This window comes from Bos mutus, chromosome 14 (genome assembly GCF_027580195.1).
Source record: "Bos mutus isolate GX-2022 chromosome 14, NWIPB_WYAK_1.1, whole genome shotgun sequence".
NCBI classification, from domain to species: Eukaryota; Metazoa; Chordata; class Mammalia; order Artiodactyla; family Bovidae; genus Bos; species Bos mutus.
In genome coordinates, this window is record NC_091630.1 from 70,241,424 (window position 1) to 70,261,910 (window position 20,487).

Below are 20,487 nucleotides of genomic sequence, written 5' to 3' on the forward strand. Positions count from 1 at the left end.
GCTTCCAGTTCAGAACAGTACTTGCTTCCCTACTGGGTGTCCAGAGGCGTGGGTCTGAGTCCTGGCCCTGCCACTGCCTGGCTGGGTGCGGAGCTGTGAGGGACCTCGCTTCTGGGCCATGGTGCCCATCTGTCTCCAGAAAGGCCCTCCCCGGCCCTACTGCCTCCGGCAGCTGATGTCAGGTGCAAGGGGTGAGAAAGCGGGGCAGCCATCCCGTCACAAGGAGCAGGCCCTCTGGGGCCGGGGCCAAGGCTTGCCCGGGGACAGCAATAACTGCCGACACGCCAGACGTCCTGACCAAGAAGATGACTTCAAGTGCCGCTGACCTCTGCCCAGCTGGCTAAGTCCTAGCCATGGCTGCTCCTCCCACACAGGGTCCCCCTAAAGGGCACACCAAGGCCCCTATACTCTCCTGCCAGCCCCCCAGCCACCCCTGCAAGGCAGATGCAGGCTCTGGGCCCAGGCCCACAGGAGTTGGGCCAGCCCTTGCCTCTCCGTCCTGCAGCGCCAGCCTCCTCCCTGGAGCCCACAGGCCCTGATGGCCTGGCAACATCCCTGGTCCAGCCCCACCACACCATCAGCTGTCCTCGGGGAAGGAAAGGGCTAGTGCGGGTGAAGGTGGAGACGAGCCGGGACCCCTGCTCCAGCTCCCCAGCCTCCCCGGCCAAAGCCCCTGGGAGTCCATTCCCCACCCACTGACCCTCCCACCTTAGGGCTCGGCATTTCTGCGTGGCCTTCCCTGGGACCCCAAGACCCAGCATCCCAGCAGAAGTACCTCGCTTCCTGGCCCTCGGGCCTCTGGGGGTGCCAGCTGGCCCCAGGTCACCGTCCCCATCCTCACCCACACAGGGGTCCTGCAGGCTGCTCTCTGGCGATGGGCAGGGGAAATGGCGGATTCCATACTTGGTCCAACATTTTGCGCACTCTACAGACAGCAAGGGACAGTCTCGGTTAAGCCCCCTGCCCGGCTTGGGGCACCTCTGGTGGAGCAAGGCTCTCAAGCAGGACAGCAGCTGCGCCGGGCCCTCCAAGCACCCACACCAAGAGCTTGCTCAGACCCACCTCCTCCAGGAAGCCCTCCCTGACTGCCACACCCCCCTAACACCCCTTTTGCTGAAAGCCAGCACCAGGTCCAAAACTTCAGATATTCTTTCTCTGCACCCAGGTTCTTCTGAAAGGTGATTCCAAGCCAGGACGAAACTCCTTACAGCAGAGCCTCAGGTGTGGCCCCCAACCAGGCCAGGACTTCAACAGTGCAGAGCAACTTGCAAAAATGGAGAATAAGGCCATGGGAATGCTGGCGGCAATTTGACATCTCCGCACCAGCAGCACGGGACCATGCCACTGTATTCTATAAAACCATCGTTCACGGTGCATCAGAAGTGAAAATGAAAACAAAATCAGTCCCCTTGATACTCGCTGCCAAGCCGAGGAGCGATGGTGGGCCCCCAGGGAGGACACAATTTTCTCTCTGATAATTTTCATTTATTCAGAAATACTTCCTGGACAGGTTTGCTAGAATTCCTGAGCCCGAAGACGTGTGTCGTTAAGACAGACGGACACCTCTGGAACCAAGCTGCTTCCTGTGCACAGCTCTTCGGAATCAGAAGAGGCGGTGGTGCCAGGCCGAGACCACGTACCACAGCCTGGGCGCTCGGAAGGGGCTGCACTGTCCAGAAGCCTGCCTTGGAGGAGATGTCTGACCATGTCGAGGGCAAGCGAGGTCCAGAGCTTCAGCACTGAGCTCCTGCAGCGGCAGCCTCTTTGCAGAAAAGGCCTCACATGGAGTGTGTCTGCGGGTCCAGGACGGCCCGGCTCTCGAGAGGGCAGGGCCTGACACATCCGTCCCTCTTCCCCAGGGCTTCCGGGAGAGCCTGTGGGCAGGGCCTCCCCACCAGGCACCTGCCCAGGCTCCCCTTCAGGCAGACAGCCATGCCCCGGGGACTGCTGCCCGGAGAGCACTGTGTAAGGAGGGGGCACAGCGGCCCAGGCCCCTGCCACGGGGCCACCACCGGCTTCATGGGGTGCAAGGGGCCAGAGGCGCTCGATGCACTCGCCACACTGGCGTCTGGTTAGCACAAGTCCAGGCCCGGCCCACCTCCCCCCGATGCCCCACAAGGTCCCCAGACACCCGTGGAGGAGCCAGTCTGGTCTGCTCTCCAGAATCATGTGAACTCTGAACTCTGGGGGCACAATGTAAATGCAAATGCAGGCAATTATTACAGAAAACAATAAAGATCATCTACTACCACGCATCACGAGGGAAGCTCTATCAGCACTCCGGTGAGGTCTCAGGCAATGAGAAGCCCAGATGGGGGATCTCCTGCCTCAACTGCCATGTCCATCCCATCCCACTGTGACGCAGGCAGGCACCCGGCACTCTCCAAGGATCCGCAGGATGGCCTCACGCCCCATCCCAGACCACGGCCCGTCACACTGTCTCCCTGAGCTGGGGAGCAACAGCGTTTCTGCCTCACATCCCCTGCGGCAAACATCTCCGCCAGTATCCCTTGATGGTTCCCTAACAAAGAGGCGTGGCAGGGCCGAGACAGAGGGAAGGAGGGGGTCCGGAGGAGGCAGGGAGCAGGGTGCCCTCCCCTGCAAGTGAGCCCACCCCCCACCCCCTGCCGCTGAGCCACAGGAGAAGGGCCAAGTTCACATCCATCTCTCCAGGTACCTTCTCACGGTCTGTGAGCCACCCCTCTCTCTTCACAGACTTGGCCCGTCTGTATGCAGATCTGGGAGCTTTCCTTCCATTTATGTGAGTTCTTTACATGACAGTAACTTCCCACGTGGCTTTTTGCTGCATTTGTGATGGGACTTTACGGCAAGAGCCCACCCTAATCTCTGCATAATTAACTTTACGGTCCCCCAGTAACCCATAACACGCAGGGCTTAGCTCGCGGCAAGCAGTGGCGATCACAGCTGCTCCCACACCTGGGGTCTCAGTGGATCCCCTTCGTCCTGGCCTGGAGCCTCAGCCTGCCTCCCTGGCAGCCCTGCTGGTCACCCCCAGAATCACACCCAGCACCCCAGAAGCAGCCCCAGTCTCAACAGCTGTCAGCAAATGCAGATGCTTTTCTGACAGAAATGCAATTAATATAGAAATCAGTTTCAAAAGAGAACTAGGAAGAAATACACATGTTCGAAAATGAACTACAATTCTAAATAAATCCTGGGTTAAAGAAGAATTCACAAGGGAAATTAAATATTTACAACTAAACATTAATTTTAAAATGCTATATATTTTTGAATTGTGAGATTCAACTAAAACCATGATTATTTGGACATTTATAATGGTAATGCTTTTATCAGAAATGAATAAAAACTGGATATGAATGATCTTAGGAGTTAGGAAAATGAAACAGCATCAACTCAAAGAAAGAAGGGGGAAAACAGTAAAAATGTGGGCAGAAAGAAATCCATCAGATTTTAAAACTAGCTTTTAATAGAGATTCAGAAAATCAAGTCAGCCCTTTGGAGGGGTTTATAAAGCTGCCACGAGTCTGTCGATGTTGATGACAAAACAAGAAAATTGGGAGCAACAATTAAACAATATTAGGAATAAAAGAGGGGGCCGAGGGGGCCGAGGGGGCTGAGATCCAGGGGCCGAGGACGCTAGTGAAAGGACAGGCGCAGAGCTCAGCCTGTTAATTCGCTCCGTCTCCCCGCTGCCAGAAGGGAGCCTAACTCTGTCCATTTCCCGGTGGTCGGGGCCCAGCTGGATCACGGCAGAGCAGGCGGTCGGAACCAGGGCCGCTGCCCTCGTGGCCGCACCCCTGGCCACACAGTGACGCTGCCTAGGTCCCACTGGATAACATGCGACTGCATACCGTGCTACTTCAATCAACGTGAACATTCGGAAAAGCAGACACGCATCCACAGAAACACAGCAAGCTGACCGAAGAAGAAGCAGAGAGACTGGACAGCTGTCACAGATGGCATGAGTAACAGGCAGTCCACAGAGGAGCTCCAGGCCCTCCCGGGGGAGGCGGTTTTACAGCGAAATCCCAGACACCAGACAGGAGCAATCTCGTTCTTCCAAAAACTTACAAAGAACACAATCAGCGGGACTAAGACCCCACATGCCACACGACACAGCCTAAAAAAATATAATAATAATAGAAAAGGGATCACAATCTCCGGGACTTCCCTGGCAGGACAGTGGTTAGGAATCCGTGCCCCCAGTGCAGGGAGCATGGGTTCTATCTCTGCTCATGGGACTAAGATCCCATAAGCCGCACAGTGCAGCCTGGAAAAAATAATAGAAAATAAAATAATAATAATAATAGAAAATAAAATAACAATAATAGACGAGAGGCCACAATCACCATTTCTACTCAGAGTTGAACTAGAGCTTCCAGCGGGCTCAGGACAGAAGGAAAAACACATAAAAGATAAAAGCATTGACACAGAAGAGGTGAACGCTGTCATTATTCATAAATGACACTGTCTATACAGAAAACTCAAGACCCAACAAATTATTACAGTTAATAAAGACTTCAGCAACATGGCAGGACCCTTCGTCAGTGACTTTGTCAGTGGACAGAACTCAACTACGCTCCACAGGGAAAAGCTGGCTTCTTCAAGAAACCAAATCCAGGGACAGAAGGAAACAGGAAAACTAAAAGGGGAGCAGCCAGAGGCCGGAAAGACGGGAAAGGCAGCATCAACGGGGGCAAACACACCGCGTCTCTTCCGGGCTCTCCCGGAACTCGCGGGTGGGAGGAAGCCCCAGGTGCATCTGGACGACATCTGGGCACGGAAAGGAGGCCCGCCCTGAGACGGTCACACAGGAGACATGCTGATGTCTGTGGGAGGAAGCCCCAGGTGCATCTGGACGACATCTGGGCACGGAAAGGAGGCCCGCCCTGAGACGGTCACACAGGAGACATGCTGATGTCTGGGGGAGGGGGTCACGAGCGCGCAGGTGGTGCTGGGCCGGCCCGGGGCGTGACCCCCACGCCCAGCGGGCCAGTGCCAGGTTCATGACGCCACTGTGTCTACTTTTCTCTTTGGAATTTCCCACATTCAGGAAGTTTAAAAATAAGATGTAAATGTTACATAAAACCTGCGCTTTCCTTCCTAGAACAACCAGTCGTGCGTGCACGTTTGCACGAGCAACAAAGACTCGGAATGGGTGCTGCGTTCCATTAATGCGCGTGCGTGCTAAGTCGCCTCCGTCGGGTCCGCCTCTTTGTGACCCTATCTATGGACAGGCTCCTCTGTCCATGGGGATTCTCCAGGCAGCAAGAATACTGAAGAGGGTTGCCATTTCCTCTTCTGGTGGATCTTCCCCACCTAAGGATTGAACCCACACCTCTGATGTTTCCTGCATTGGGAGGCAGGTCTTTTTTTACCACTAGCACCAGCTGGGAAGCACCTGTCCCATTAATAATGGTACTATTTACAAAATTAGCAAAAAAAAAAAGTTTTCATTTTTGTTAAAATCAACTTAATGAAACATACATAAAATATTTATGGGGAAAATTACAAACTTTGTGGAAAGACACTAAAGAGCCGCCAACAGAGAGGCCTACGGTCTCGTGGGCAGCAGACTGGTGAAGATGGCATGGCTGAGCCTCACGGTAACACGGGGTGGGGGCCAGTCTCAGCCTGAGTGACGGGCGGGGCTCTGAAGTCCATGCAGCAACAGAGGCCAGAGTGCCCAGGGCGCCCAAGGGGCAGCAGTGGAGCAACCTCCCCTGAACAGTATCAACAGTTAGAATGACTGTGGAAATCAGGGTGCGACTCTGCACAGAAACAGAAAAACCGACCTACAGGATCTGCACAGATACCGCGCTTATCACACAGCTGGCACCACAGGGCTGTAGAGAGGGAATTTTCAGTTAAGTGCCCAGGGACAATCTGTCATATCAACAGTGAAAAGTAGCGTATTACACTCCACCCTCCCCATATACAAACATCAACTCCAGGTGATTGCAAGACTTAAATATGAAAAACAAATTGTATAAGCTTCAGAGAAAATAAAGGCAAAACCATTATCCTTGTGCTAGAATTTATTAAACAGGAAAACGCACGTTTTGACAAGAAAGACTGATGAACACAGAGGTGCTGTAGTTAAAAATCGGCTTTCATCAGCAGCACCACAAGGAACAGCCAGCACGGTGGGCATGGAACCTCCAGACATGTGGAGACCTTGCCCACGGACAAGAACAAGACAAACGGAAGGGAAAACACACAGGGTTGCCTGAGACCCAAACGCCCAGTGACGGGAAAAACCAATCCCACCAGATACCAGGGCAACGCGAACTGAAACCAGAAGACGCCCCTCCAGGCCCATGGGCGGGCAAATAGCCAAGGCCGCCACCCTTCAGTGCCCACCAGACAGGGCCAGGCCAGCACGACCACCAGGCGCTGAGCTGCCCACCCCACCACCACCCTCTCGTGGGGGCCGTCCTGACAGCGCCAGTATCCAACACAGTGCCCAAGACAGGCGGTCCGACGGCCTGTCCCCCGTGGAGCCGCTGTGCCTGCCACGGCCTCGCACGTGACTGAGCGCCCAGAGCAGGCAGAGGGAAAGGCTGCCAGGCAGACGGCCGTGACTCGGGGGCAAAACCAGCAAGTCGCAGGCTGATTCAACCATGCAAAGTCAAGAGAGACACACACACACACACACACACACACACACACTCACAGGGTCTGCTCAAGGACATGACATGGCAGCAAAACCTCAAGGACAAGCCGGGAAGCCGCCATCCACACCCCAGGGTGGGGAAGGTGGTGGGATCCAGCCCCAGGAGTCTGCCTCTCCTTTCAAGGGAAGCCGCCATCCACACCCCAGGGTGGGGAAGGCGGTGGGATCCAGCCCCGGGAGTCTGCATCACATTTCAAGTCTGTGAGCACACATGCTCACAAACTCACACTCGCTGAGTGTCAGGTCTGCCAGGGATCCCTAAGGACCTGGAGTCAGTTTCCCAGACACAGGTCTGACAGAAAACCCCTCTGTAGAGGGATGGGAGCTGGGGTGAGCAGACCGCAGAGCCAGCCCACAGGAAGGGGCCCGGCACCCTGAAAGCAGAAGCAGACCCGCCCTGTGGAGCCCAGGATGCCGCCCGTCACCCATGTGCCTCCGTTCCCCGGCTGTGCTCCACATGCAGCACCTGGTCCATACGGGCACCTACAAGGCCGTCCAAGGCCATCCGCCAAGTACCCCAGCGCCTGCAGACTCCAGGGGACACTGCGGACGCCTGGACCTGCCCCCAGGCAGGGTGGCGTCTCCCACTCTGCTCTTCCTGGGTGCTGACCCAATGCCAACAACCCCGGCCCATCTGGGGCCAGGGCACCCCTGATCCGGGGTCAAAGGCAGGGCCGGTCAGAAGGACAGAATCCGTCTGCGGTTACCATGGTTACCAAGGTAACACAGTGGAGACGCACCCCCTGCCGACCCCGGCTGCCCCCCACACGCCCGCGCTGCCCTTACCTAGGGGCTGATAGCCTTGTCGGAAGGGCCCCCCGAAAGGGCCGCGGCTCCCCAGGCCGCCACTGCCTGCGATGGATCCATAAGACATCTTCTCACAGGACGCAAGGCCGCACCTTCCTGCAGAGGAAACAAAACGGGGTGGGGGGAGAAGAGGAGGGTCAGAGCTGGAACTCAGGTTTCACTCCGGCTCCGCCCACCCCGCCCGGCAGCCTGACCCCTGCGACCTCGCCTTGCAAGTCAACAACTAGCGTCTAAACGTGGAAACAGGATCGAGCAGTGGAAACAGGATCGAGCAGTGAAGAGCGGCACAAGCGTTATTCCGAGTGTCAGCGGCCTCCCAGACGACCCACAGCAGCCATGGGATGGCAGGAAGGTGACTGGCAGGGGTCGGGGGACTTCTCCCTGAATAAACCACGCAGCGCTCCTTCTCTCTCTAAACTTCATGCGTGGAAACTTTTAAAACATTAAAGCTTAATTTGCAAAATCCCAGTGAAATCCTCCTCCAGCAGGCTTGGCCTGGAAACACAGCTGCACGGGTGTCTGGCTTGAGCTGACAAGACCCAGGGCCCCAGCGTTGTCCTGCGCAGCCAAGAGGCTCGGGGCGGGCAGGGGCCAGGACAGCCGTGCACCCGCCGTGCGCCCGCCGTGCGCCAGGCGCGCATCCAGTGTGGGCAGGAGGGCTGGCCCCAGGAACCTGGCTGTGTGGGTGGCAAGGGCTCCCACAGGAGCTCTCACAGACCCTGGGGGTCCGCAGAGCTCAAGCGGGAGCAGGGAGCAGGGGCCAAGGCTCTGAGCCACAGCTTGGAGGAAGGGGCAGGGCAGCCCTGGGAAGACAGAAGGGGCATCCGGTGTGAGGCGGTCCCTCGGCCATAGGCGGAGGCTGCGGGCAGCTCTAGGCACCCACTGGGCCGAGGGTGCACCCAGCGCCTGGTCGCAGGCGGGCAGCTGGACAGGACTGCAGTGACCAGCCAACAGCACAGGTCACCTGAGGGGCAGAAACAGGCCAAGGGGCTGCCACCAACGTCCAGGCAGCTGAGGGGTCGTGAGCAGTCCTGGTCTGAGATGGAGGGAAGACCCCCAGCCTGCCCCCCATCTAGCCTGCGGTCTCCCACGGCCTGTGCTTTTGCTCGGAGACTGGGAGATGGAGGCCACCCACCGCAGGGACCACAGAGCCAGCCCGGCCAGAGGACACCCAGAGCGCGTCCTCCACCTGCTGCCTGGGCCCCCTGGCAGGGCTCTGGGCCTCAAGGGCCTGGGCGCGCGGACCCCTGGGGCTCCCACCGCGCCCCCCACCTGCCCTGCGCCAGGCTGCACCCTCGGCTCCCGTCCACTGTTCCCGCCCACCCTGCACAGCCAGCTCACGGCCGACCTCTCCACCAGAGTGCCCACATCACGAGGCCAGGCAGAGGGCAGCCACGGGGGGAGGAGCAGAGCTGCTGGCAGCCCAGCGGGTGGGCGGAAGCTGCAGCAGGGCCAGGCCGGAGGGCCGGCGGATGCCGCTGAGCCAGGGTGCCCAGGAGGAGCCCCGGCCACCTGAAAACTGCCAGCCAGACTCCAGGGAGGGATGCCCATTCCCCAGGAGGCCTTCTCCGGAGCAGCTTCCGTGACCGCCCACCCGGGTGGCCGGCCTCCTCTGCCTCAAGCCCCCGGCTCACAGTGGCGCCGGGCTGTACCCTGGATGTCAGCCCCCTGAAACAGCCTGAAGGGAGCTGTCTGTCCCTGGACTGCCCAGATCCTGCCCCCTGGGCACCAGGGGAAGCAGGGGTGCCAGAGAACGCCCCAGCAACGCAGCCCTGCCCGCAGGACAAAGTCCCCAGGCCCCAGAGGAGGGAGCGGCCGGCCAGCAGGACACCACAGGATGCCAGGCTGGAAGGGGCGCCTGGACACAGCCCAGGCTGGGGGCCAACGACCCAGCTCCAAGGCCAGTGCCGAGGCCGCAGTAGGGGGGGCCCTGCCTGTGACCTCTGCCTGCAGCTCTCTCTTGCCGGCCTGGGGCTCGCAGAGGCCAGGGGCCCCCCCAAGACCAGGGCGGACCCTCCCAGCAACAGACAAGGAGTGGCACTGTCTACACGGGGGCATCTCAGCATGGGCCCTGCCCCCGCACTATACCAGAGGGACCCCCAAGGATGGAGAGCGGGTCCCGGTGGGGCCTGGCACGAGCCGCTCTCTCATCTCTGGTCCAGCTTTCTCCTGTAACCGGGGTAGCACGCCCGCCCTTGGTGGGTCAGGGTGCCGTGTCAGAGACCTCTAGGAGCTCGTCTGTGAGCCGGGGCCCTGCAGCGACGCTGGACAGCAGCACCCCTGTGGGAGGCCGAGGCCTGGAGGCCAGAGGGGGTGCCCCGGGGGCAGACAGGGAGGAAAAGGATGGGCTCTCCCTCCTGCCCTCAGCCTCCCGGAGGCCTGAGCTGACCCAGGAGAAGGGCACTGGGACCCTGCAGCCCCTCTGCGGGGGAGAGCTGACCTCCCCAGAGGGCTGCACCCTGCCCAGCATCTCGCTCCTGCTGCGGCCGGTGAGGTTCTCCCAGCGTGGTGATGGACCTGACCACAGCAGGCGTCCTCCCCGCCCTGGACGCCTCCAGCCTTGGAGAGCACACGGTTGGGTCCCCGGCCTGCCCCACCTGGCCGGGTACCCCGTCCTGAGCCGGAACCCAGTCTCCCCACATAGGAGGTACCAGAAAGGGAGCCCCAGGGAGGGTGGTGAGTCACACCAGAGGAAGCGTGCGGAGGAGGCCACCCTCAAGGCATGCGTCCTCACACTGAGGGCCCCCTGCACGCCTGCTCCCGCCCGAATACTCACAAGCCCCAGAGGGCCAACAGCGAGGGCTCCCAGCCTCCCTCGCCTTGTCCGCCCCCGCGTCAGCCGTGTCAGGGCCGGTGGCCCCAGACACATGGGAGAGAGGCCCGAGACCACCCAGTCCAGAGGAACCCCGGGGGCCGGGTAAGGAGCGGGGTCCCCAAGTCCACAGAGGGAGGTGCGTCCAGCCTTCCTCCCGACCGAGCCCAAACCTCCCGCCACCCTGGTCTGCACCCCTAGGAGTGCCCTCGGCACCAGGCCAGAGGCGGGGGCCTGACGTACCCACTCGGGGAGTCCCCTCCTCCAGTACCTCGGCTCCCATCCAACGCCGGCCGTGTCCCTGCCAACAGCCCTCGGGACCTCACCCATGGCCGAGCTCAGGGCCCCAAGCCCCCGATCCCCAACCCAGTGCCTTGGGGTCACCCTTCTTCCTCCTCTGTCTCCCCTCCCCGCCCAGCCCCAAGCAACCACAGGACTCGGTCCTGCCCCGCCTCCCCGGCACACACAGCCCTGGTGGAGCCAACTGTGGTGGCACCCCGGGACCCAGGGGTTGGAATGGGCTGCAGCCTGCTCGCCATCACGGCCCAGTGCCCCCCAGACACAGCCACCCTTCCTCCGGCCACACGCCAGGCCTGGAGACACAGACACGGGGCCAGGCTGAGGGGCTGAGATGGCAGGTGCATCAGCCCAACTCCAAGGGATTCGACTCTCCTGTGTAGTGAAGTCTCTGTGATTCACTGAACCAACACAGGCAGAGGGGTCGGGGCAACAGGACTAAACGCCTGACCTGGGCCAAGAGCAGCCGCAGGCCTCGCGGGGCCCGCTCCGTGTGAGGCATGTGGGAAGGTTCTCTGGAGGAGGCAGGCCTGGGGAGGAAGAGGCTCTGCAGGCTGGGCCGGTCAGGGAGAGAACCGGTCACGGCCTGCCCCCTACCCAGACGCCCTCTACTCACCTGGTCCCAGGCGCGCTGGCGGGGAGGCTGGCGGGGAGGCTGCCGGGGAGCCCTGCCCTGCTTCCCTCTGTGCTCCGCTCCACCCAAGCGGCGGCGCGGCTCCAGGGAGGCAGGAGGCCCCGGGCTGCGCTGCTCAGAAACCGAAGCGCTGCTCTCAGGGAGGACGGAGCAGCAGCAACACCAATGCCCAGTCCCGCCCACATCTCTGCGAGGCAGGCCCAGCGCCCAGGCTGCTGCCCACTGAGGGCCCGGAGGACACCGTGAACCACCCCACAGCAGAGCCCTCCCTGGGCTAGACACAGGCCTCCCTCCACTGACCGCTACCCACGGGCCCATCTCCCTCCAATGACCACTACCCACGGGCCCATCTCCCTCCACTGACCACTACCCAAGGGCCCATCTCCCTTCACTGACCGCTACCCACAGGCCCATCTCCCTCCACTGACCACTACCCACGGGATGGGCCTGCCTCCCTCCACTGACCACTACCCACAGGCCCATCTCCCTCCACTGACTGCTACCCACGGGCCCATCTCCCTCCACCACTACCCACGGATGGGCCACTACCCACTACCCACAGGGATGGGCCTGCCTCCCTCCACTGACCACTACCCACAGGGCCCATCTCCCACTCCACTGGCCCAGGCCCATCCCTCCACTGACCGGCCCATCTCCCTCCACTGACCGCTACCCATGGGATGGGCCGGCCTCCCTCCACTGACTGCTACCCACAGGCCCATCTTCCTCCACTGACCACTACCCCCGGGCCCGCCAGAGTGGCTTCATACGGTAGTATTCTGGAGCCAGAGCAGCTAGGAGACCCTAGGATGAAGAGCAGGGTGTCAGGGGAGACCCAGCACACTGGGTCCCATGCCTGCCGTGTCCTGGGGAGAAGACGTCGGGGCCAAAGGGCCTCAGGTGCAGCACGTGGGCTCCTCCACCTCCACTGGGACGCGTGGGATCTAGTTCCCTGATCAGGGATTGAACCCAGGCCCCTACATCGGGAGCGCAGAGTCTTAGCCACTGGACCACCAGGGAAGTCCCTGAGACCCCACTTTTTAAAATGAGAAAACTGAACTCAGGGAGGGGAAGCGACTCACCCGTGGTCTCACAGACAGACGGGTCGAGGTCAAGGCGCTCCCTCCGTGGCGGCAGTGCTCCCCACGCCTGCCCCAGCGCTCTCTGCCGGTCCTCCCACAGCCCACGGCCACACCTCCCGCACCACCGGGCCCCCGCGAGCACTCCCCGCCCGCTGGAGCTGGCAGGCTGCGTGTGGCCTCAGTCTGCACCACGCACAGACGTGTGTGGGCCACTCGCTCACGCAGCTGTGAGCGTGACGATCCCCCTCCCGGCTTCGTCCCCTAAGATGGCGTGATGCTCCAGACCAACGGGAACACGTGTTTCTCGGTTACAAACACCATTCTTCACAGACAGGAATTAAGACTACTTGGAGAAATGGCTGATCCCAGGACCGGGGCAGAGAGAGTAAAAGGTAAGCCTAGATCATTCTGTTACATGAAAGAGCAAGGAAGTGATCAAAGCAAGGCAGGGCCATCGCCAAAGGGCCCAGAGGCCAGTCCGAAAGGCTTCCTTCCACTGGCCAACTCTGCGACAATTTGAGCATGAAAAAAGACAATGGTAATAAAAGATTATAACTTTTATTTATTATAGCCTCTAAAAAACACCTATCGTGCATTGATTTATCTGGCTGCATCAGGTCTTGGTGGCGGCACAGGGGGTCTTCCATCTTTGCCGCGGTAGCTTCCTGACCGGGGTGGAACCCAGGCCACCTGCATAGGGAGCTCAGTCTTAGCCACTGGGCCCCCAGGCAAGTCCGTGTTATAGCCTTGTAATAAAGAAGTAAAGTGAAAGTCTATGAGTCCATGTGGTTGTAAACACACACAGGAAAAAGCTCTTCGTCAGAGCAGACGCTGACAACTGGGAAAGCAACGTCCTTACAAGGACTGACTCATACGGAAAACCCCAGTCACAGAGCAACACAGGAGAGGACAGGTCAAGGAATGATAGTAACTCGTTCAGGCAAGAACGTCCAGCGGGCCTGAGAACTGCTGGGTGTGAGTCCCATAAACAGCAGGATATCCATACAGTCTCAAAGAACCTTCCCAAAAAACTAATTAAAAGTGGAGGAAGAACAGCTCTGCAGAGGAGAAACTTCACGGATGTCGGCTTGACCCCAGGACCTGGGTCATGCAGTGGGGGACAGGTCAGACCTCACGTGCCCCTGCCACCAGACACCGAGGAGGAGACAGCAGCCTCTCCAGGCCCTCCTGCCAAAAACGAAGGACCACATGGACAGGAGACACACCCGGCTAAGCGACGGCCCGCAGAACAGCCAACCTGCAGCCTTCTCCTGTGTCAGCGCTGCAGACAAGGAGAGACGGAGGACCTGACCGTCCAGGTTCAAGGAGGCCAGGGAGATGGCACCCCCAAAACGAAATGGGATCCTGGATTTCATTTGGTGGAGAAACGTGTCACTGGGCTCACTGACAAGGTCTCTCCCGGGAACACCAGGAAGACTCTTAGGCCACAGTACTGGCCGCTGTTAATGCTGCTGTTGACACCAGCCCTGGGGTTACATAGGGAGTCTGCATTCGGGGGTCAGGAGCATCGTGTCTGCAGCTTGCCGGGCAGTCCAGAGGAACAAGTGACGAGTCCATGAACACAAAGAGGGAGGGGAGGGAGCAAGCACGGGATAACGGCTACACGTACGGAACCTGGGGGAGCAGAGGCTTCCTCTTAATACAGCGACTGTTCTCAAAACTAGAGTTACTTTGTCCAGGAGTTTTAAGTTCAAAACAAACTAATAACTCTACTAGAATATTTTTTAATCCAAGGAACATATTCAAGAAAGGTGTAAGATCTGTATATCGAAAACTGAAAACGCACACTACTAAAGGAAGTAAAGAAATCGTAAATGGGTGATGGGCCACAGCAAGCTCGTGGGGGGGGCACCGGGACCCCATGGCTATGGGAACCAGCTCTAACACACCGGCATTGGCAGTGAAATGACACACACAAATGCTTAAGATGTTTTCTGAAACTAAGAAGTTCCTCCCATCTCAAAAACAATCTATTAGACAACTCTTGAAGAGAGAAAAAAAAAATTAAACTGAAGAAATTCTTTTAAAAAATAGTGAAAATATTACCTATGAAAATCAGCAGAGCATGTTTAAAGCAGTTACCAGACAAAAAGTCGAAATGCTCAATATTTCATGCATTAAAAAAAAAAAAGGAATCAAATGGAGTTCATTCTTCACTCAAAAGTTTGGAAAAGAGCAAAAAAGTCAGAAGTAACCACAAGGAAAGAAGAATGTAAACAAAAGTTAATATTAATGAGGCGAGAAACAGAAAAACAATAGAACTTATTTACAAATTAAAATCCTGTTTTCCATAAAGTACTAACAAAAGAGACCACCAAGAGCTGAAAGAAAAGAGGGGAGAAACCACAGAGACACAGTATCAGCAATGAAAAGGGCGGCGGGTCACCAGACAAACGCATGAGGGACTCACTAAGGCCCTGCTTTCAAACCTCTATACACAGAAACTGTAAACACGGACAGGACGGACAGTATCTGAGGAAAACGGAGCTCACCAGAGGTGACCCCCTGGAGACAGAAAGCTTTAAGAGACAAATCTGGATAAAAGAAACAGAAAGTTTTCATAAAAACCACCCCACAAAACGCCAGGGCCAGAGGCCTTTGCGGGGGATCCTGCCACGTTTCCAAAGCCGAGCACTTCCGGAGCTCCATACGTTATCCCAGGGTGCTGACGGAGCAGGGCAACCTCCAGCCCCTTGTGTGAGGCACTTACGGTGACACCAATACAGAAACCTGGTGAGCGCAGTGCAGGACTCGGGAAGTTACACACCAGCGCTGGCCTCGCACATGCTGCCACACTAAATGCCACACCAGGAGACAAAACTCGGTCCTGACCTGCTCATCCTTCTAGGGATGCGGGGCACGTTCGGCCTTAGGAACCCATTAACACGACACCACATCCACCCAAAGGAAAGGCTACAAGTTTCCCCACAGACGGACACTAAAAACAGCATCAACAGAATTCCTGATGAAGACAATCAAAAAAATTTCTTAAAATGGGAAACACCCACTAATCCTAAAACGAGCATTTGCTCCGAGGGAAACGGAAGTGGGGACCAACGGCACGACAGCGACGGAAATGCCAACACGAGTTAGAGCTCCCAGAAGTAACGCGCTGGGCAAAGCAGCTGCAGGTAAACTCACCGGTGCCAGCTGGAGGGGAACCCCAGTCACCAGAGCAACCCGAGCGAGGACAGGCCCAGGAACGAAGGCCACACGAGACGGCTGTCCCTCCGACGACCGAGGCGGAGCGGATCACGTGGACAGCACCCCCGTCCTCGGACAGGACGGCACTGCTCACAAAGACGTCGTTCTCCCCTCCAGGTAAACCCCAGCCAGCCCAGAGCGTCCACACAGGAAGACACCACGGAAACAAGCAGATAAGCACCAGAGAAGAAGGGCCAACGCCACTACGACACAGTGAATCTGGAAACGTCGAGCTGACTGAGGAGAGCCAGACGGAGAGGCCACGCACCAACGCCCCGTTTCTGTGAAGCGCCCACGACAGGCGGGTCTGCAGGAGCGGGACACGGACTGACTGCTCGCGGGCGTGGGGCTTGGTCCAGCGTGACCAGAGGTCCAGGCTTTGCTGGCGGTGACGGAGGGTCGCCCTGTGAGGAGCCTGAAAACCACCGGAGCACACACGTCGGGGTGGGATCTGTAGGGGACGTGAGCTCTATCTCGACAACGTGATCTAACACACGCTAGAAAGTCTCTATGATTAAAACCAGGCAGGAAAACACAGACCAACGGAATAAAAAAGTAAGTCTAAAATGAGACCCACGTACATATGGACATTTAAGATTGAATTTGTAATAAACGGTGCTGGGATATCTGGTTAGCCGCGTGGGAAAAGAGTGGTTCACGCCTAACACAGTGAGAAGAGCCTGCGCCAAAGCAGAACAGTCACCCAAGTGAGAGAGAGAACAGTCTGAGGAAAGTCAAGCTCCCTTGAACCCGCGTGAGGGACGGTTTCCTGGGGAGGACTCAGAGCCAAACGCTGTGAAACGAGAGGCGCGCATGCGCCCGCTGCCCCGCCCAAGCCCCCCACCTGGTCTCCCCCTCCAGGAACTAGGCCCCGTGACACGGGCCCCGCGGGTGGGGGAGGTGCAGGGTGTGGGAGCTCTCCCACCTGCCCCGGGTCAAGGGGGCACATGGGCACCGAGGCCACTTGCAGTCTGGGTCCTTCCCCTGCGCCTCCAGGCAGTTCTCCCTGCCCCCCACATCCAGACCCCAGCATTTCCCCAGAGCCCCCTCCCTCACCAGTCTACTAAGACCTCTCCTTCTCTGGGACTCAGAGAAAAGGCCGGCAGGCCCCCAGGACTGGGCAGGAGCACGCAGAGCAGGCTGGGGACTGAGCAGGACGCCCTGGGGAAGGAAACCATCTGGTCTTTGAAGGAGCTGCAGGGCGCAGACCCAAGGCCCTGGGAGCTGGCTCAGGCCAGGCACAGGCACCTTCAAAGGACAGCTGGGCGGTCTCAAAGGCCAGTGAGCAGAGGGCCTGGCGCGGCCGAGCGCACATACCACCCACAGACAACCTGACTCCGCCCCAACACCTCCCCCTCAGCTTGCCCAAGAAACCAGGATACAGGCCGAAGACAACTCAGAACTCCATCTCCAGGGCAGCCCCGGGGCGCCGCCTGCACTGGCCCTCGGCCACCCCCCAGGACTTGCCCCAGGCCACTGCAGCCTGGGTGGGTGAGAGGTGGGGAACCCTGAGGGTGGGGACCCCAAGACCACCAGGCGGCAGAGGGGCACTGACCCGGCTCAGAGGAGAGGCCCTCCCCCCACCACACAGGGAGGGGCCCCAGGCCAGTGCTCCTGACCACGGGCTGGGCAAGGGGAAGCTGGGCGGAGCCCAGGATGGGGTTGGGGCGGGAGGACAGCCCCCAGCCCGCCAGGCTCCAGAGTCTGAGAGCCTGGGCTGAGCTCACGGCTGTCGGAGCCCAGCAGGGACCACGACCTGCCCAGATGGAGACGAGGGAGGCTGGAGACAGAAGGGAGAGGAGGGAGGAACACGATCCCACTGGACAGAAAAGCAGCCGGGACGCACCGCCTGGCCGCCCCTGCCCCTGTGAAGGCGCGGCCTGCATGAGACTCTCAGCACAGACTCCAGGGACCCCGAACGCCGGAGCTCAGTCACTGGGGACTCGGCTCCGAGCCGTCACTTAGGAGTGGGAAATCCACAGATTACAGGCCCCTGGAGGGTTCTTGCAGATGAAAACCCTGAAACGGAGGGAGGGACTGAGGCGGAGGCGGGGCAGGAAGGAGCCTGGCAGTGGGGGAGGCCGAGCCCAGGAGGGCTGCGAGGGCCCCAAGGCTCGCCACCCGCCAATAGACGGCTCAGTGAGACAGACCCACGCAGGACAAAAGCTTCAGGCGCCCAAACACCCAGAGCTCCCGGCCCCCAGGGATGTGATAGGCTGAGTGGGAAGACACCACCCAAAGTCACAGCACGGGGACTTCCCTGGTGGTCCGGACGTTAAACCTCAGGGCTTCCGCTGCAGGAGGCACGGGTTCCATCTCTACTGAGGAAATCCGCACATGGGTGGTACAGCCAAAAAAAAAAAATCACAGCACAGTTGGAGTGCCTCCCGCCACCCCGAGAGTAGGCCCTGTGCCCCCAGGATCCCCCAGGCGCCCCAGGAGAGCAGAGAGGCAGGGCTGCAGCAGCCCCGGCAAACCACGCCCTGCACCCACCCTAGAGCTCTGCGCTGAGGAATCAGACAGGAAGCACTCGGGAAGCCAGAAACACTACAAAATAAAAACACAAAGCCAGAAACAACCAAAATAGCCAGCAATAAAGAATTAAATACATCGCGTTAGGTATCTAAATAGAGTATGACGCAGACAATTTAAATAGTGTTAAAAGCATATACTCAGTTGTGGGGGACATGCTCCCACACGACACTAAGGGGAAAAATGACGCTAGAAAAGCACAGGACACAGAGTTACCCTGAGAGGTGCGTGTCCTGGCCGCGGGGACAGAGGAGCCGCCACTAGGTCACCCCACTCCTGGGCCATTGTCACCCATTCCTGAAGGCAGCCCAGACACACACCAAGTAGGCCGGGACCCACTGGAGTCCTCTGTCTGCTTGGGCTGCTCACTTGAGTGGCGCACAGGACACACAGGACCCACACGTGGAACACGAGAAGCAGGACAGAGCCCACGGGCGACGGTGTTTGTGCAACAGCAGAAGAGACAAGCGGCGCCTCGGGGGTCACAGCCAACCCACGTGCACACACACACAACAGGGCTTCGAAACACCACGGCGGGGGCGGGGGGAGCTGCCACGGAGGAGCACGCAGTCGGGGGCAGGGGGAGCTGCCACCGAGGAGCAAGCAGTTGGGGGCAGGGGGAGCTGCCACCGAGGAGCACGCAGTCGGGTCCCGAAACACCACAGCAGGGGTCGGGGGGGAGCTGCCATGGAGGAGCATGCAGTCAGGTCCCATCCACGGGAGACAAACCCAGTCATCGGATGAGGCCCGGCCAAAAGAGACCAGAGGTGGGAACGGCAAGTGGTCACCGGGGGTACAGGGTTTCTGTGCCAGCGTGAAAAAGTTCTGGAATCAGGTGGCGATGGCCGCACACCATCAAGAACGGACATTGCTAAGGTGCACTGTGTTATTGTATAAGACGACACGTGAGTCCCATCACAGAGCGGCCCAGAGTGGGTGGTGGGTCACAGGAGGCTACGGGCAGACGAACTGCCTTAGTGCGGGCCAGGGCCTCCCAAGCTCTCTGCCAGGCCCACATGTCACTTTTACGATCAGGAGAAGGAAAGATAAACATGGTCCTTGAGCCCAGCAAACACACACGCTAGCACTGCTGGTCCGGACGCACGGGCCGGCAGGTGGCACTCCATCAGGCCAGAGCAGCACGCGGCCGCGGCCACCACTGTGCCCAGGCTGGACAAGCGCACAGCAGATCCTCAGGCAGTTTGCCAGCATATAGACCCAGGGCACGCCAACACCACGCCCGGCCACCTGGGGCCATGGGAGCTGCCCAGTGACACCCATGTCTGCAGAGCACAAAGCCAGGAGCCTGCCCAGGATCCTCAGCAAACGGGCACGGCCACTTGCCTTCAGGTCACTTTGTTAATTTCTGCAGCCTGGTGGAGGCTGAAGGCCCAGCCGTCCACAAATGGGTCTTCATCCCCAGCCAACCCCAGCCTGGCCCGGGAGGAACCCAGGCTGACCCTCGACCCAGCCGCAGCTGGATCAGGCCAGGGCACCCAGTGGCCCCTGACCCTGGCCACAGACCAGCCTGCAACCTAGGAGCCCCCGGTTCATCACCTCCTAGCTAAGAGAACTTGTTCCTCCTGGCACCTGTGACAAGGAGACAAGGCCACAGACCTACTTCTCCACGTGGCTGAGTTAACTCCTGGCCGTGTGTCAGCTGCACAGCCGTGCTCACTGCTCCGTCCACGTCCCAGCCCTGCAGCACCCACCGCCGACGGGAGACCCTGAGACACAGAGCCGGCTGGACTACCTCTCACCACGCACGCACACCTGGGCCAGACCCCAAGGGCCCCACGCACGTGTGCCTGTGTGCGCAGAGGCAGAGGAGGGGCCGGGGGCTGCAGTGACATGCAGTGGAGTGTTGCTATAGCAACTTGGATTCCATGTCAAACACAGCGCCAGCCAGACACCCCAGGCACCCCGAGAATGGTGCCCAGAACAGCCACGGAGAAGCAGGGATTGCTGACAGCACCAAAGGGTGGTTGGGATGCTGGGCACACAAGCCCTTCCCCAGCCCCACCTGCCACTCTGCCGCCACCCCAGCCCCTCCTCCCGCCCTCCCAGGAAAGGCCACAGGAGGCCCAGCTTTGGGGCCTGGCTCTGCCCACCGCCCTGCTGCCTGCCCATCAGCCAAGCCCTCACCCAGGATGGCGGCAGGCAAGGAGCATGGAGACCGGGCCTGAGTCACGAGGGCGGGGGCGACAGCCCACGGCACAGCTGCAGGGGCCAGGAGTCATGCCCTCCGCAGACCCCAGACTCCCAGGGGAAGGCGTGGGGGTGGAGGAGGGTCATGGTGGAAGCGGGAGCTGGGGGCCCCATTCTCTCGGGCACGGCCCGCTCGGGAGGGGAGCCAGCCCACTTTCTGGGGACAAGCCCCCATCAGGCCCGGGACTTGCAGCCCGCAGCCACCATGTCATTTAACCTTGGGGAAGGAGTC

General features: G+C 59.4%; 1 protein-coding gene across 9 annotated transcripts in view; it reads right to left on the reverse strand.

The window, feature by feature from the left end:
* TSNARE1 (t-SNARE domain containing 1) overlaps positions 1-20,487 on the reverse strand; it is a 119,878-nt gene that overhangs the window by 75,654 nt on the left and 23,737 nt on the right. For 7 of the 9 annotated variants that reach the window (XR_011466821.1, XM_070382687.1, XM_070382689.1 and 4 more), the window contains exons 2-3: positions 7,445-7,561; positions 776-925 (exon numbers count right to left, since the gene is read on the reverse strand). Coding sequence is in view for 8 of the 9 variants with exons in the window: in XM_070382687.1 (XP_070238788.1) it covers positions 776-925; positions 7,445-7,532 (238 nt within the window). In the remaining variant the exon portion in view is untranslated. Of the gene's footprint in view, positions 1-775; positions 926-7,444; positions 7,562-16,571; positions 16,713-20,487 lie in introns of those variants that run through there. The other 2 variants (XM_070382683.1, XM_070382690.1) reach the window with 2 other exon arrangements.